The sequence below is a fragment of the Chenopodium quinoa genome, unplaced genomic scaffold, assembly GCF_001683475.1.
Source record: "Chenopodium quinoa cultivar QQ74 unplaced genomic scaffold, ASM168347v1, whole genome shotgun sequence".
NCBI lineage: Eukaryota > Viridiplantae > Streptophyta > Magnoliopsida > Caryophyllales > Amaranthaceae > Chenopodium > Chenopodium quinoa.
Window position 1 is genome coordinate 6470496 of NW_018743850.1, and position 17164 is coordinate 6487659.

General features: G+C 34.8%; 1 protein-coding gene across 2 annotated transcripts; it reads left to right on the plus strand.

Annotated features, from left to right (window-relative positions):
• The first annotated feature begins 10715 nt into the window (after positions 1-10715).
• Positions 10716-16987, plus strand: LOC110686134 (beta-glucosidase 6-like). Of its 2 annotated transcripts, XM_021862715.1 has the most exons (12): positions 10716-11049; positions 12822-12888; positions 13769-13827; positions 14515-14590; positions 14697-14768; positions 14860-14947; positions 15050-15305; positions 15458-15573; positions 15676-15899; positions 16001-16138; positions 16439-16547; positions 16653-16987. In XM_021862715.1, the coding sequence occupies exons 1-12, from the start codon at positions 10897-10899 to the stop codon at positions 16822-16824; spliced, it is 1530 nt and encodes a 509-aa protein (XP_021718407.1). In that variant the 5' UTR covers positions 10716-10896; the 3' UTR covers positions 16825-16987. The 2 variants fall into 2 exon arrangements, with proteins under 2 accessions (XP_021718407.1, XP_021718408.1); XM_021862716.1 differs by lacking the exon at positions 13769-13827 and having other exon boundaries at positions 11030-11049.
• The last annotated feature ends 177 nt before the right edge of the window (positions 16988-17164 follow it).

The following is a 17164-nucleotide window of genomic DNA, read 5'->3' on the forward strand; positions in this document are numbered from 1 at the left end:
GGGGGTCAGCCGGATCTTTGGCTGCGTCATCAGACTTGTAATCCGGGTCAACTGCCGTCCACCTTATTCGAGCCATTCTGTCCTGCACATGAACAGAGACGGTTGGATTCGAGGTAGGTGAAGGTTCGCCCAAATACCCCCAGACGGTAGTCCCATACCTAGACTCAGCCGTCCCTGGTGACCGGCTGACCACAGTCGTAGGCTGTGCCGAGTGTATATTGGAAGGGTCCATATCTTATCTATGTAACCGGAAAATTAACTAAAAGAATTGAAAAAGGGTACAGGCGGTACCTTTGAAGGTTGAGATTTGCTGAGATGGTGGCTTGAAACCTCCACAGGCGAAAGTCTCCGAATGTGTTTGAAGCTGAAATGAAGAAAAATAGATCAGACGTATTTAATGGAAGCTCATTCAAAAGCCCCCCAAGCGGTGGAGTCCCGGATGAGGGTTAACAGAGATGGAGTGAAGGCTGCTCAAACGACCCCCATACGGTTAAATGCCATATGGGGGCTATTTGTATGTTTGAGAAAAAGCCAAGGCTGCTCAAACGACCCCCATACGGTTAAATACCGGATGGGGGCAATTTGAATGACGTTTGAGAAAAAGCTAAGGCTGCTCAAACGACCCCCATACGGTTAAATGCCGTATGGGGGCTATTTGTTTGTTTGAGAAAAAGCTAAGGCTTCTCAAACGACCCCCATACGGTTAAATGCCGTATGGGGGCTATTTGTATGTTTGAGAAAAAGCCAAGGCTGCTCAAAGGACCCCCATACGGTTAAATGCCGTATGGGGGATATTTGTATGTTTGAGAAAAAGCCAAGGCTGCTCAAACGACCCCCATACGGTTAAATGTCGTATGGGGGCTATTTGTATGTTTGAGAAAAAGACGAGGCTGCTCAAACGACCCCATACGGTTAAATACCGGATGAGGGCAATTTGAATGACGTTTGAGAAAAAGCTAAGGCTGCTCAAACGACCCCCATACGGTTAAATGCCGTACGGGGGCAATTTGTATGTTTGAGAAAAAGCCAAGGCTGCTCAAACGACCCCCATATGGTTAAATACCGGATGGGGGCAATTTGAATGACGTTTGAGAAAAAGCTAAGGCTGCTCAAACGACCCCCATACGGTTAAATGCCGTATGGGGGCTATTTGTATGTTTGAGAAAAAGCCAAGGCTGCTCAAACAACCCCCATACGGTTAGATGCCGGATGGGGGCTATTTGAATGATGTTTGAGAAAAAGCCAAGGCTGCTCAAACAACCCCCATACGGTTAGATGCCGGATAGGGGCTATTTGAATGATGTTTGAGAAAAAGCTAAAGGCTGCTCAAACAACCCCCATACGGTTAGACGTCGGATGGGGGCTATTTGAATGTTGTTTGAGAACAAAGGCTGCTCAAACAACCCTTTGAGAACAAAGGCAGCTCAAACAACCCCCATACGGTTAGACGCCGGATGGGGGCTATTTGAATATTGTTTGAGAACAAAGGCTGGTCAAACAACCCCCATACGGCTAAAGGCCGGATGGGGTTATTTATAACTAGTTTGAGAAAAAGCAAAAGCTGCTCAAACAACCCCCATGCGGCAAAATACCGGATGAGGGTTATTTACTTCTTGTTTGAGTAAAAACAAAGTTGGCTCAAAGGGGCCCCATGCGGCACAATGCCGGATGGGAGTATATTTGACCCGTATGAAAAAATTCAAATTTGTTCTCAAACAGGCCCCAGACGGCAAAACGCCGGATGAGGGAGTTTTTTGGACTTATGATTAGAAAGGAAGGACTGCTCAAACCAGCCCCATGCGGCAAAATGCCGGATGAGGGTATTTTAAAATGGTCTAGAGAAATCTGTTTCAGATACCTCAGACGGCAAATTCCGGCTGAGGTAGGTGTAACTCAAGAAATTTTGAAAAATGTATCCAGGCGGCAAAATGCCGAGTGAGGTCCTTAAAATCTAGGGGCAAAAAGAGAAAGGAAGCAGGCGGTACCTTGCTAAATTTGCACTCAGCCGGTAGGCAGATGTCAAAGATTTTGCGAAAAACCGGATGCTCGAAAGTCTTGAAAGTAGCAGCCGGTATCAGAGCTTTTCTCAGAAAATTTTTGAAAATTTTGAGAAGTGGGGAGGAGAGAGGTAATAAGTCCTATTTATAGGAAGAGGCAGAAGGCAAATAGTCACCTTCTGCACGAAAATTTGAAATTCAAAAAGAGGGGGGAAGCAGACGAACCGTCTCTTACCCCATGCACCCTACGTCTGTCACAGGTGACATGTGGATAGGCCACATCACACCTGTGAGGGGCAGATGTTTAGGGTAAAAATACCCTTAGACACGTGGCCCAATGAAGGCTTGCCACGTGTCAATCTTGCAACGGTCAGCGAGGGCTCAATCCCTTTGCGACACGTGTCCTTTGTGCCCTAATTGAGGTATAGTTCTCCCTTACTATAAATAGTAGGGGTAGACCTCATTGATGGGGATCGCAATTTAATTCCAACCACCCAAAAACACAAAACCCCATTACAAACGCTCTCCAGTCGAGCAGCATTCATTGTTCTTATTTCCACTTCAAAAAGATACTAACTTAATCTTCGGAGGCGGAACTCCCACCCCCAATCCGGAGTCTCCGTTACTTGTGCAGGTACAGGCGTAAGAAGGAAGTCTGCTAGGAAATTGTAACTCTCCCAAAGGACACATAGAAAACCCCCAAACAAAAACCATATTTATGTGGGATCTTATTAGAAATGTCTTAATAAATAATGTACTATCATAATATTTACAAAGTAATTTTATAATTTTTACTTATTGAGGATAAAAGTATTGATGACTTAATATATACAAGTAGAATGTTTGTAACCACAACAAGATGCTACAATTTTCATAATAAATCAGTGAGGTTGGGAATATGAAATGAATAGTAAGTAGCCTCCAAATTAAGGTAGACTACCTTCATATAACGCCATTAATTAGGGATTACAATGCAAGAGTTTAAACAACTCATAACAGCAAAGAAAGAATCACAAGAGAAGCTTAAACAAGGATTTTGAAACCATTAAGGCATTAATCCAACAATCTGTTCCGCCTCAATCTTTAAAACAATCTACTCCATATGAAATGCTTTTACTTAACCTCTACCATAGAAAACAACCATATATCATTCAATGTGCCTTAGGACCTTAGGTTAACTATTTATTTTTAGCTACTACTCCATATGTATCAGTTTGTTGTTTATATATATACCAACATATGTATGAAAATTGATGCAATCTGCATTGATAGTGTTGTAAGAAACTAACTTATACGAAGTTCACCATACGATCCTTGTTTCTAATTTTGTAAGCAGGTTTATAATCTGTTTAGCAATTAGTTTTCGGCCACCCTTTTATTGACCCAAACGATGGAGTGGTCCATAAGATGATCAAGGCAGATTAGTAGATTAGTATTGTAGCCTAATTAAGTTGACAAAAGTCTACTTCCACTTGGATGTTTACTATTGGATGATTTGGATCTCTAATTCTCCCTCAAAGAGTCAAACTATGTATGGTCAATAATTATATTAAAGAATAATAATGCGACACCATAAATGAAACCAGGAGATGTATAGGTTGAAGAATTTATCTCAATATGTATTACAATTAAGTCTATCGTACAACCAAGTATATTATTCGCTCAATTAATCGTACATCTGAAAGATGTCCATGAGTAAAATTAGGGATGAGCAAAATTATCCGAAAAATCAAAAATCTAAAAATTCGAACCGTAACCGAATCGAAAATTAGGGTATCCGTTCCGATAATCATAACGGTTTGGGTATCCGATCCAATAATTTGTTATTGGGTACAGTTATTGGGTATCATTTTAAAATTAACGGTTACCCGGTCCGATCTGATAAGCAATTTTTTTTTTTTCTACTTAAATCTATTTTTCCAAAATCTAAACTCTTACTATACTTCATAATCATTTCATAATGTAAATGATTAGTAATATTATTAGTAATTTGGTCATAATCACTTGGGATAATTGTTAATTAGTGTTGAATAATATCATAATAACTAAGTTATAAAGTCTAACTTTTCATTACTGGATATCATATTGGGTACCCGATAATCGATCCGTAAATCCGGGTAGCTGAACTTATCGGTTCGGTTAATGGATATCATTTTTAGCGTTATTGGTTATCGAATACCCAATGCAAACTGATAGTGTTAACGATACAGATACTCGACCCATACTCACCCCTAGGTAAAATAGTCGAAAGATAGTTTTTTCATACATACACCATGAATTATATACGTAGTATGCAACAAGCAAAACGCAACTAATGGAGTATTTCCAACAATATGCTACTTGTACAATTTTCATTAAAATAAGACAATTTATTTCGTTGATTAAAGTATCGTGATATTTAAGACTCAAAGTCAAATCTTATCTATTCTTTGTTAGATTATCTCTACACCCAAATATTGAGTATTTGTTTTCAATATGTCACATAGAGCTGGAATTCGGGCCGAATCGGGCAGTTGTGGGCTGTGCCAGCTCGGGCTGGAGGAAGGGACGGGTCATGCCGTGCCGGCCGAGATGAAGGCGGGTCGTGTCGTATCGGGTCTTCAAATTACACACCTAGCCCACGTGTCTGGCGGGCTGGGTCGAACCACGGGCCACCCATTATTTTTATTATTAATTAAATAATTTTATTATTTATATTATTTTTATTTTTACCATTTATAGTTCTTTATATTATTATGATTCTTTTTTATTATTTTTATTTTTATTATCAATTATTATATTTCTTTTTATTATTTTTCTTTTTATTATTTATAGTTTTTTAAAAAATTATTTTTATCATTATAGGTCGTGTTGGCGGGTTAAAAGTTCGTGCCGCCCGCAAACTCGTGTCGGATTCGTGTCGTGCCGGGCCACTATCGTGCCGTCCCGGTGCCGGCTTGTCCATGCCCAGCTCTAGTGTCACATATTCAAAATCCCTTTCGCCATTTTCATTTATAATTTATAATTCATGTTCTTGTGATTAAAGGATGAATTGGATATGTCTTTGCAAAGTATGTACAAGAGTAGCTAGAATGACAAAGCTAACAGCCGCCATTATTAATCTTTGTTTCCATTACTCCTCGTTTCACACTGTAGAGGTTGCGGCTGGTATTAAGTCCATGGACAATTGGACAGGCCAATTCCCACCTATAAGTTTAATTCGTCGTCCTACTCTATTTATATACTAATGTATGTAAGGACACTTACTTTATTAAGTCCATGGACAATTGGACACGCCAATTGTTAAGATACAATATTTTCAAACAATACATGTAAGTGTCTCACATTGATAAAAAAAAAAAAACAGTAGTTTAACACTTTATAAGACTACAAGGCTAGTGAGATAAACAAAATTGAAAATTAGAGGTAACAATAAGTACTTTAGAAAAAAAAAATTCAGTACAATGGCTACCATTTTTTAGTTGCCATCGAAAAACTTTCCCATAATCAATCCCAAGTTCCCAATGCACAAGTCCGTTCACTCCGTTATATCAATAAAAGGCTTAAGCTGATGGTTGAGATTAGTATTATTTTTTATACTCTATCACGCCCCCTTATATGAGAGCCCGTTGGGCTTGAAGTGTGAATGCATCATGGACCCTCCTTATACCGCTTAATATTCCACTTAAAGGTGGGGGGTGGATGAGATTCGAATCTGTAACCTCTAATACGAATCTGTAACCTCTATATCACGTAGGCTCCGATAACATGTTAGAGGATCAACTCAACCAAAAGTTTTAACTGATAGCTGAGGCCCCGAATTATGTTTTATACTCTATCAGGTAGAATTAGATAGTGGGTAAGAGAAGGAGAATAAATAAAATTAAAAAACAGTAACATTAGAAAATAGAGACGGAAAAAAAAACAAATGGAAAGCTATATTGATTTTCATTACTTTTATTCTTTTTCTTAAAAAATAGGATAAACTAATAGAGTTGACAAATGAATTAACCAAATGCAAACATGTTAACTCCGTAATTAGTACGGATCGGAGTACCATGTTATTTGGATGGTACCAACTACAAACAAAGCCAATGCAAAGTTGCAAACATGCCATATTATTTGGTTGGCTCATGAATCAAACAAACCTTCACATTAAAAGAACTTACCCCCGTGTATCTAAATAGTGAATCAGTTTACCTAGCAGGCTAGCACACATGTCAAAGTATGATTTTGACCATTAATAATTTTAAATATTTAATAGCAAATTAAAATTTATAAAAAGTTATCAGAATATACAACATGATTAATCTAATAAAAGTTTACATATTAACATTAGTATTTGTATCATAGTATAAAATCAAGTTAAAATTGATATATAAATAGTGCAAAAGGTGAAAAAATACGTACTTATTTAGAATTTTAGATATGAACCGAATAATAAATGTCTTAGTGCCTGTGCAATGCACAATAATAATAATAATTATTTTTCATAAAACTAATTTGTGATATAACATAGAAATGAGACAACTCATGTAGAATAAACAAATGCAATACATGTAAGAAAGATGAAATTAAAAGGCAAAAACTACTTAAACTACAATTGAAAAAGTATTATTGTTGATTAGTTGTGTTGAAAATATTTAAAAATAGTATACATTATATTACATTAATGATGTATATTATTCCCAATAAAACTATAGAATATAAATGTCTTATGAATTTTTTTTATTAATTAATTAGTTTAGTTCATAAAAAATAAAATAAAATAAATCAATGTACTTCCAAAAAATAAGCTAAGTAGAATAAATTAAAAAAAAACAAAACTTAAAGCTGATTGAGTAATAGTTAATAGATTTTTGGAAGAAAAAAAAATTATAAATTAGTAAAATTATTACAGAAATATTTAACAGAAAACTAACTCAATTGTATTGGTTCATAAGATTTCAAATCAACACCATGAATAATATAAATGTTTTTCTTTTTCTTTTTTTTTCCCATTAAACCCCACTATTGTACAACTATATATTAATGGTAATTCTTGTCTATATATATATATATATATATGGTAATTTAAATGTTAATATTGTAATTTTGGCTCCGTTATTTTATATTCTCCACCATATATCAACCTTCTAAATTATATCTTATTCTCCCTTAATTAAAAGGTCTCAAAATCTTGTGTAACTATTTTAAGTAAATAGAACACGAAATAAAAGGAATACAATTATTATAAACACAATATATAAGATTAGGAATAATATTATTATAGTTATATCATACAAATATTTCAAAAATAAAAGATTTTTGCTGAAAGAGGAGGAGGGAGAAAACAACACCAAGAAGTGACACGTGTAATTCCTGGTATCTTTTTTAGTATTATATTATGTTATGATTGTAAGAATTTTTAGCACCCCGCCCTTTAGAATAAATTCAATCATTATTTTAATCCATGGTATTTATTGGAAAGGATTTTTAATTGGTAAATTTACCGATTAATTTGAGATATTTATTTGACCTACAATACCGTACACGTTCAATAAGACAATTCAAACATCATTACTTCAATGGAAAAACTCAACTTTATTCCATGTCTGGATCACAAATTCACAGTCATATCTTCATATCGGTACATTGAGTATACATTCGAACTAAAAACGAAAGTAGTAAAAGCTAAACTTGTAAAAAAAAAAAAACCCTTAAACACAAAGTTGATATGCCTGTATAACGTCTAACAAAAAAAAACAAAAAAAACAAACAAACTAGATAGCGTGTAAACGTGATTATAGTATTCACACGCATAATCACCTTCATTCCTCAACCCCTTAATTTCTCTGGCACTTATAAATATACTCCCACCTAGGGGTGTACACCGGTCCAAAACCGGACCGGACCTGAACCGGACCTGTTTGGACCGGGGACCTGAATTGGGTAATTATGAGGACCGGGGACCGGACCTGAATTAACAGGTCCGGTTCCGGGCCAGACCTGAAAAATCAGGTCCGGTCCGGGTTTGGACCTGAATGGACCTGTTTTGTGTCTTTTTCGTTTTTTTTTTAATACAAAACCTGTTGGACCTGCATATGGACCTGCATATGGACCTGTTTTGTGATTTTTAGACCTGTTGCATAATTTAATAATTACATACAAACCAAAATTATCAATTACAAAACTACATAAAGTCTATAAAGTCCCGATTCTCAAACACCAAAAATACAAATGAGTCCACCGAAAATACAAATAAGTCCACGAAAACTCATAAAATTACATAAATTCTCTTAAGTCTCAACTCTCAAGTACTAGGAATATACATAAATTCTCCAACGAGTTGTTTTCCCTTTGATCGCGTGATTCACACTAATGAGTCCACGAAAACAACTTCATCGTCTACATTGTTAGATTCACCACGTTGCACCTCTAAATAAAATACAATATAGAATATATTAATGATTGATAACAATGAAATAATAAATTTGGTGTAACAAAATTTCAAATACATAAAATTATTACTACCTTTCTCTATTTCCTCTAACTCTTTCAAATTTTCTTCCACATCAACAATTGGCACTTCCTTAGCTCTAAGCCAATCTTGTGTGCAAAGTAACGCTTGAACCATCTTCAATACAAAAATATTACACAAATATGTATAAACAAAGTCATATTAAGATATAAACAAACTTGATTTTATAAAATAAAAAGATAACGATGCATTACCTTAGGAGTTAAAGAACTCCGAAATGGATCTAGAGTACGACCTCCCGTACCAATAATTTACAAAACAGTAATATACTCCCATTACCCAGGCATTTATGAAAAGAAGAATCAGGAACAAGGGCAGGCAGTAGAAACAAGTAGAAATGTGCAGACAAGGAGGTTGGAGAGAGTATAAAGTAACAGTGAAAGAAGTTTGAAGGTCCTTGGACATGAAACATTCAGGATTGATTTCTCGGTAAGTGGAACAATTGCAGAGGACATGGGCACAACATTCTATCAAGAAATTAATTAAACAGGCTAATTTTTTCTCCCTAATACTTGAGCTAAAGGGAAATTATTATACACACAAAACTACCTATAGAACATTTGCTTTCACTAGTATACAGAAAAATCAAGTAGTTACATTGATAACCAAATCACAACTTACATTGTGAGGACCAATTATAGTACCCGTCCAAGAACGCATGTAGATATCATCACCTTCATCCATTCCATAGCTGACGCTCCCATCTCCAATCCCTTTTTCACCACGTTCAAGTTCTTCTAGCAACCTGAAGTTCCTGGGAACTGTATGACCATATCATCAGTAAAAGTACAACTGAGAATACATACTTCATAATGCAGTTCTAGTGTAGTTGTACATGATATTCAGCTAAAAGGAGGTATAAGTAGCCAATATCCAGAGAATTACTCACAAAACATTCTTGAAAGAAGAGTCAACTGGTTATGCAATTAGAAAAAGGCAAGCATGATTCAACCGAAAGTGATTGAATCATACACCTTCATTAAGATACACTATACATGTATGTATGCAAATATATGAAATTAACAATTATTGAAAGAGAGAAAATGGTGAGTGAATTGAAAAATTCCTTAGCATAACACCACCCAGCCACCCCGAAAACCCATCTCCACTCTCGGTGACCCTACCAGCCACCACGAAAACCCCATCTCCACTCCCGACAACCCCATCAACATTCACAATTTTCCATCCAGCCATCCCAAAAACCCCAGCTCACCACCCCAACCCACCCCACCCCACCCCACTGCCACCCCTTAACCCTTAACCCCCACACACCAGAACCGTACCACCGTAACCCCACCATAACCCCACCCCAACCCACCCTACCACACAAATTTTCGCACTAAATTAATCTTAATAATCATAATAAACACAAAATTTCGAACTAAATTTCGCACTTGAACCCTAAACTTCTTAATTCTTATGAACCCTAAACTCAAAAAAACCAAAAAAAAAAACAGAAATTCGAAAGAGATGAACTAAAAATAAGAAATTCAACATGCAAACATCAAACAATCATTAAAAGCAATTGAAAATTTGAAACAAGAATAAACATATAAATTCTCACACTTAATTTATTATTTCGAATTAAAAATACCAAAATTATAAGCAAATACTTACCAGATATTATCGGTGTGCATCGCCTGAGAGAATGAGGGAGGTGTCGGCAGTGGGCGGTGGCCGGAGCGAGTTGGGACAGCCGGACAGCCGCGTTGAGAAGTTGAGATTGAGGGAGGCCGAGAGTTTGGGCTTAGGGAGTTAGGGTTAGAACTTAAAAATATGAAAGAGATTGAGGGAGGCTGAGAGAATCAGATATTTTCTTGTTTTTTTTTTTTTTTTTTTTTTTTTTTTTTTTTTTTTTTTTTAATTACGATTTCCCGGGTTTCAGGTCCGGACCTGAAAACCCCGGGTTTGGACCGGGTCCGGGAACCTGGATTTTTAAGAACCGGGACCGGACCTGAATCAACAGGTCCGGGTCAGGTCCGGTCCGGTTCAGGTCGGTTCAGGTCCGGTTTCAGGTCCGGGCCAATTTTTGTACACCCCTACTCCCACCACTCTTCTTTTCCGTTCCAACTTTTCTCTTCTCTCTCTTTTTCTCTCTCCTCCTATAAATTAAACTCCAATTTAAACGCACAGTTTAGCACTCACTAATATCATATCATAATCATAATCATTTCATTTTCATTTTTATTTCAACTTTCCAACCACAACTTCATTTACCTATTATAATTAAATCAGTCAAATTAATCAATCATTTTTTTCCTTATCCTAGCCTTAATTAATTCCCCAAAACCATATTATTAGTGTTACTATAAAAGTGCCTATCCCGTTATTTCATTCTCTTGTTTTTATTTCCTCTCTATTTCTAGACTACATACATTCTTTGAATTTCGTTCAGAAAGCATGGTGATGAATCATAGAAACAAGCTAATTATAAGCTTGATTCTTGCATTAATCGCGATTATTAAACCGATTAATTGTGATTGTTCTACAAATGTTAGTAGAAAGAGTTTTCCAAAGGGCTTTGTTTTTGGCACTGCATCTTCTGCCTATCAGGTACGCTACCTTTTTTTTTTTTTTTTTTTTTCCTTAAGAATATCGTCACAAGAAATGAAGGAAATTGCAGGAGATAGCTAGTTTAGTCATGTGATACGTCTTTGTATGTTTGTAATTTTTTATAATACTTTCTTCGTATCTATTATCAACCTTTGTCGATGCATAATTTCAACTGCTAATATGTTTGAATTTTGATAAGTAGTTATTAATACTTAAAATATATGTTTAGAACTTTTTAGAAGTGTCTAATAAGATTTCACGACACCTGAAAAAGTCACTAACATTGCAACCAAAAAAACAAAATAAATCGTAGAAAGTATGAATAATTTTCTTTTTTAAAAGAATATGTGGTAGAGAGAATGTAAGATGACAAAGAATAATTAGAGGAGGAAATAAGAAACAAAGGATAGACCATAGAGATGAGACAAAAGCTTAAAAATTTTAAGGAGGAAGTCTTGCGAGTTTTATTCCTTGCTTCTAGCTTATTCTAGTTGAATGCCAAATAAAAGAAAGTGAAGCATAAAGCCAAAGGCAATATGCAAAAAGCAATTTTTATTTTTAAAACAAATGACATTGATTATGAAATATTAATTATTTATTGTATGATTAGTACGAATTAGTTTAGACTTTTTGTTAAAATATACTTGCATCGGCTGTTCAGCGGTGGCGAATCCAAAAATATTTTATGTACTTTTGTATGTAGGCGATTTTAAACCTTAAAAAGTATAATTTTGACTTATTTGTGGATGTTCACTTAGAGGGCAAAAAAGCAAAATGGGTCCGACCTTGTAATGATAATATGTCGAAAATGCTGGTGTAATCTTAGCTTTGTTTAGAAGGAATTCCTTATATATTTATAAATAGTTCCTTCAAGGCACATTAGCTAAGTTGGTGAATAAGACGTAACGCAGAAATTAGGGTAGTAAGTATGCCTGAAATAGGTGGTGGAGTACTTTGGGATTATTCATACTACATACGACATAAGATACTCCATACAAAATACTAACAAAGTTGAGTATGGTTTTAGCGTTTGAATGTGTATTACGAGTAATTATTATGTTTTTTTTTTTACGATTACATAATATTATTAGAACATACCTTGAGTATGATATGAAGATTAAAGTCTTATACTCTATATATTTTATCTTTAGTACTCATGTTTATTTAAGAATATAAACCTTTTTGTTGAGATATTTAGGTAATTTTCACTTCTATAAATATTTTCCAATGAAAAAAAAAAAAAAGAATATTGGTTTTAATCTGTTGCACTAGTATAGTGGGGTTGGTAAAGAGTTTGAATGTGAAGAGATGTGAGAAGTCAATGTGGAAGTATGGCTGTCTGGGCATCTAGCTAGGCCCTTTGTCCACTAATCTCTGTTTCTTTGCCACCCAATAATCTTTTATCCTAAGATACACAATTTATTTTGTTTAGAGAGTCATAAGAGCAGATTAGCGAGAATCTATTCCATAATTTATTAAAATTGGGAGGGAAACTTTAACCACCGAGCTATCCCTTACTCTCGTGTAATATACTCTATTCGTCCGTTTTTATTTACACCATTTATCCGTTAAAGTTCTCACATAAAACGGGCCCTTGGTTAAAAAAAGAAACTGAGGGAGCAAGTCATAGTTCAAATTTCTTAATTTATTTTTTTCCTTGACTATTCTAATTTTTAAGATGGTGCTTTAGCAATACTGTATTAGGCCTATTAGGCCACAAAGAGAATGAATTTAATGAAATTTGAAATATTGGGTGCATATTAATTTTGCAGTACGAAGGAGCTGTAAAAGAGGACGGCAGGGGACCCTCTGTCTGGGACACATTTGCACACAAATTTGGTAATTTTTTATTTTATTTTTATTATAGAATAATTCATACGTATCACACTATTTACGCCATTAATCCTTTTACCTTTGGCCTATAAAGTCATAATATTATGCCAATATTCTCTCTTTTTCTTACCTTATATTAAAAAAAAAAAAAAAAAAAGTCGTCGCACTCACATTTTTGAGGAGTAGGTGATTTATACAAGTCTCAAATTTCGAGAATCATGAAATATAAATGATGACTAATCTTAATTTAGGACGTTATTCTCGTATTAGTATAAATGTGACTTTCGTCTAACACACAAAGTCATAACTACATTTGCAACACTTTTTAAGTTGTTGAGAACAATGCATATTCAAAGCTTTCAAATCTCCGGGAAACTAGCCAACCTAGTTAAAAGAATATTGATATTGTGTGATTTGTGTCATTATAGATAAGTGTGGCCACGTCTCAAATAATTATAATGATATATGTTTCTGTTGATATTTGGAATGCTTATGATGGTACTTGTTTCTCGCTAGTACTCAAGATAAATTATGATGGTATTTATATCACGGAGTAAATAATTTTCAGTACAACGCGAGCTGAGCTAAGTATCATATAGTAGTCCAGTAGTCCTCATCGAATGATAGCTATTAGCCTATTAGGCAGGCTTGTATTAAGTAATCGAATTAAAAATCTGAACCTCGTATCAATTAACAAAAAGTCTTTTTGTATGACTATTTCGGCCCTCTTTTAGCTCTCTAGGCCGTCTATTCATGCTGTCTCCTATATGATCAAGTCTTTGACCAAGGACAAACTATTCATGATATAAGATTTTTGAACTTAGAAGATTCAAATTCAATAGTCAATTACTCATTAATCATGTCAAATCTGTTAATTTTGGTGCAGGCAAAGTCATTGATTTTAGTAACGCTGATGTTGCAAATGATCATTATCATAAATACCTAGTAAGAACTACTCTCACTTTTGAAATTTTCTTTGTGGAGTTGTGGTACATCCGGATTTTTGATAAAAGGCGGAATGAACATATAATTATTTTGTAAAGATGTTTCTTTTTATATATCTAAAAAACATCCATAATATTAATAAATAACATGATAATATTATATAATGAACATTATTTATATTCACCCACCATAATCTAAAGACAAAATTTAAAGAACATTTCACTGTAAACAATGAATATTATGTCACAAATAAAAAACATTACACTAACAATTAAATAACGCGGAGATAAAGAATATTATTTAACAGTGTGTTCTTTATAAAATAGTGTCATGTTCATTATTATTAATAGCTTTATGTTTTTTTTATATCTCTTATGTTTTTTTGTTTTATCACGTTCATTACATTTTAACAATATGTTGTTTTTCACTTTAGATATTTGTTCTTTACAATTCTATACCATGTTCTTTTCACTTTAATTAAATGTTCTTTTTATTTTAACTAAATGTTCTTTACATTTCTATACAATGTTCTTTCCGCTTTTTTTTTTTTTTTTGAATGGATGTACCATGCGCATGGTACATCCGCCTCCATGAACCACTAATTGTCTCACTTTGATGTTCATAGCATAAATTCAAAAATATTGTTCTATGTTTTTGCATGTTATTAAATTTTATGGACATAAACAGGAAGATGTAAAACTTATGAAGGACATGGGAGTCGATGCATACAGGTTTTCGATATCTTGGACTCGGATATTTCCAAGTAATTCATCTCTCCACTAATGAAACTTTCTTTTGATTAGCAACTGCTAGTCCTTAAATGAAACTTTCTTTTGGTGCTTAATCATACACAATGTTTTGATTGATAGATGGAACTGGCCAGATAAATCAAGCCGGAGTTGATCACTACAACAATCTAATCAATGCATTACTAACTAATGGTACATAATTTATCAATCGATTTTGATAGGACTATGTAGTTATCGAATGCTATTAATTATAGTGAAAATGTGGCTTAACTATGTGCTATAGGAATTCAACCATACGTGACAATGTACCATTGGGACACTCCTCAAGCCTTGGAGGATGCTTACAAAAGTTGGCTTAGCCCTCAAATCATGTAATAATTCTCCATCATATATCAACTCGAAGTTCATGTTGTTTATTAGGTTGATATACATTTTTATACGGTGCTTTTCTCTGTATGTATGTTTAATTTCAGAAATGATTTTGGGGTCTACGCGGAGACTCTATATCAGAAATTTGGGGACAGAGTTAAGCACTGGATAACACTAAACGAGCCCCATACAGTTGCTTCTCAAGGCTATGATATAGGCATTTTTGCTCCAGGGCGGTGCTCTATCCTCCTCCATTTGTTTTGCAGGGCAGGGAACTCTGCCACTGAGCCTTATATTGTTGCTCATCACTTGCTTCTTGCTCATGGTACTGCAGTCGATATTTACAGAAGAAAATACCAGGTAAATGTACTTTTATTGTGAATTTATCAGCTGACTTTTAATCTAAAGATCAACTTTTAACATTATTATGTACTTGGAAGAGTTAACTTGATTGAGAGTACTAGTGACATGTTTAGATAGTAGTTTTAATTGAATGTTTGTGATATTGGCAGAGAAAACAGCGCGGATCAATTGGAGCAGCGTTAGATGTGATGTGGTATGAGCCAGAAACCAACACAACAGAAAATATTGAAGCAGCTCAAAGAGCACAGGATTTTCAGCTTGGCTGGTATGATTGATAATCTTTTGGAGTATTATATTTACTCTAGCTATAAGTTTAGCTACATTTTCGAATAAAATGATATAACTAAGTGGAATAAAAAATTGTTAGGTTTCTTGATCCATTGATGTTTGGAGACTATCCTGCTTCAATGAGGCAGCGAGTAGGGGACCGTTTGCCAAAATTTACTGCAGCAGAATCAGCTCTTCTCAAAGGGTCTCTAGATTTCGTTGGCATAAATCATTACACTACATATTATGCAAGAAACAACAAGACTGATATTATTGGGATTCTGCTCAATGATGCTCTTGCTGATTCTGGCACTGTAACTTCGCGTAAATCTTACTTGAACCCTACTTAATCAATTTATGCTGCTACTTGATCTGACTATATTAGAATTTCAACCATTTGTGTTTTTTTTTCTTTTCATTTTCAGCATTTGGTCATGACGGGAAACCTATCGGAGAGAGGGCTAATTCGATATGGCTGTACATTGTACCTCGGGGAATGAGAGAATTGATGAATTATATCAAGAACAAATATGGAAATCCTATGGTCATCATAACTGAAAATGGTAAACTAGCATTTTAAATCTGCTACTGTTGCGAAATAGTTGGCCTTTATGTAAGCATCACATACATATATATGTGTTACAGTCCAACATAACATCTACTATAACATGATGTAACTCTTATAAGATAGAGTGCGCAGGCTGCTCAGGTGGTTGGAGCTACCCCCGGCACCCTGAGATAGGCCGGGGAGTCGAGTACTCGCCTTTTGTCAAATAACAAAATATTTCTCAGTGTAACAGAACATACTGCTACACCACTTAGAACTCTGAAATATAGTGCACTTAAAATCTGAATTGTTGCAGGGATGGATGATGGGAACAATATATTCAGATCCTTGAATGACTCGCTTAAAGACGAGAAAAGAATTCGATACTACACCGGCTATCTTGAAAATTTGGCTGCAGCTATCAAGTAAGTAACAATGATGCAAGGAAGTACATGATGTTATTAATTAGCTAGGCCTAATACAATTCGGATCGAATCATTTACAAGGTTGATTATTTGTTAAAAATGCAGGGAAGATGGGTGTAATGTGAAAGGATACTTTGCATGGTCATTTCTGGATAACTGGGAATGGGCAGCAGGATATACTTCTAGATTTGGTCTTTATTATGTGGATTACCAGAACAATCAAAAGAGATATGCCAAGAATTCTGTTCAATGGTTTAAGAACTTCTTTGCTTGTTGAACCATTCAATTTGGACTGAAAGTGAATTTGAAACTGGGAAAAATTGAAATGAAAGATTGAAAAGAAACAACAAAGGGTGTTTATGTGACTATTCTTCCAATTGTATTTGTACTGATAAAAAGTGAATCACACAGATTATTTGCACTCTATATTTACTTTTCCAGTCATGTTTATTTTATTTATTTATTTTTATTTTTTTTTTGGTGGGTGTAAAGAGAAGTAAAATGGATAGATGATGTATGTAAATAAAATTTGATCTTAGGTCTTGGATACCACTTCCTAGACTTTAACCAACTAAGTTAGCTGACTATACAAAGACCACACGTCCTCACTCCACACC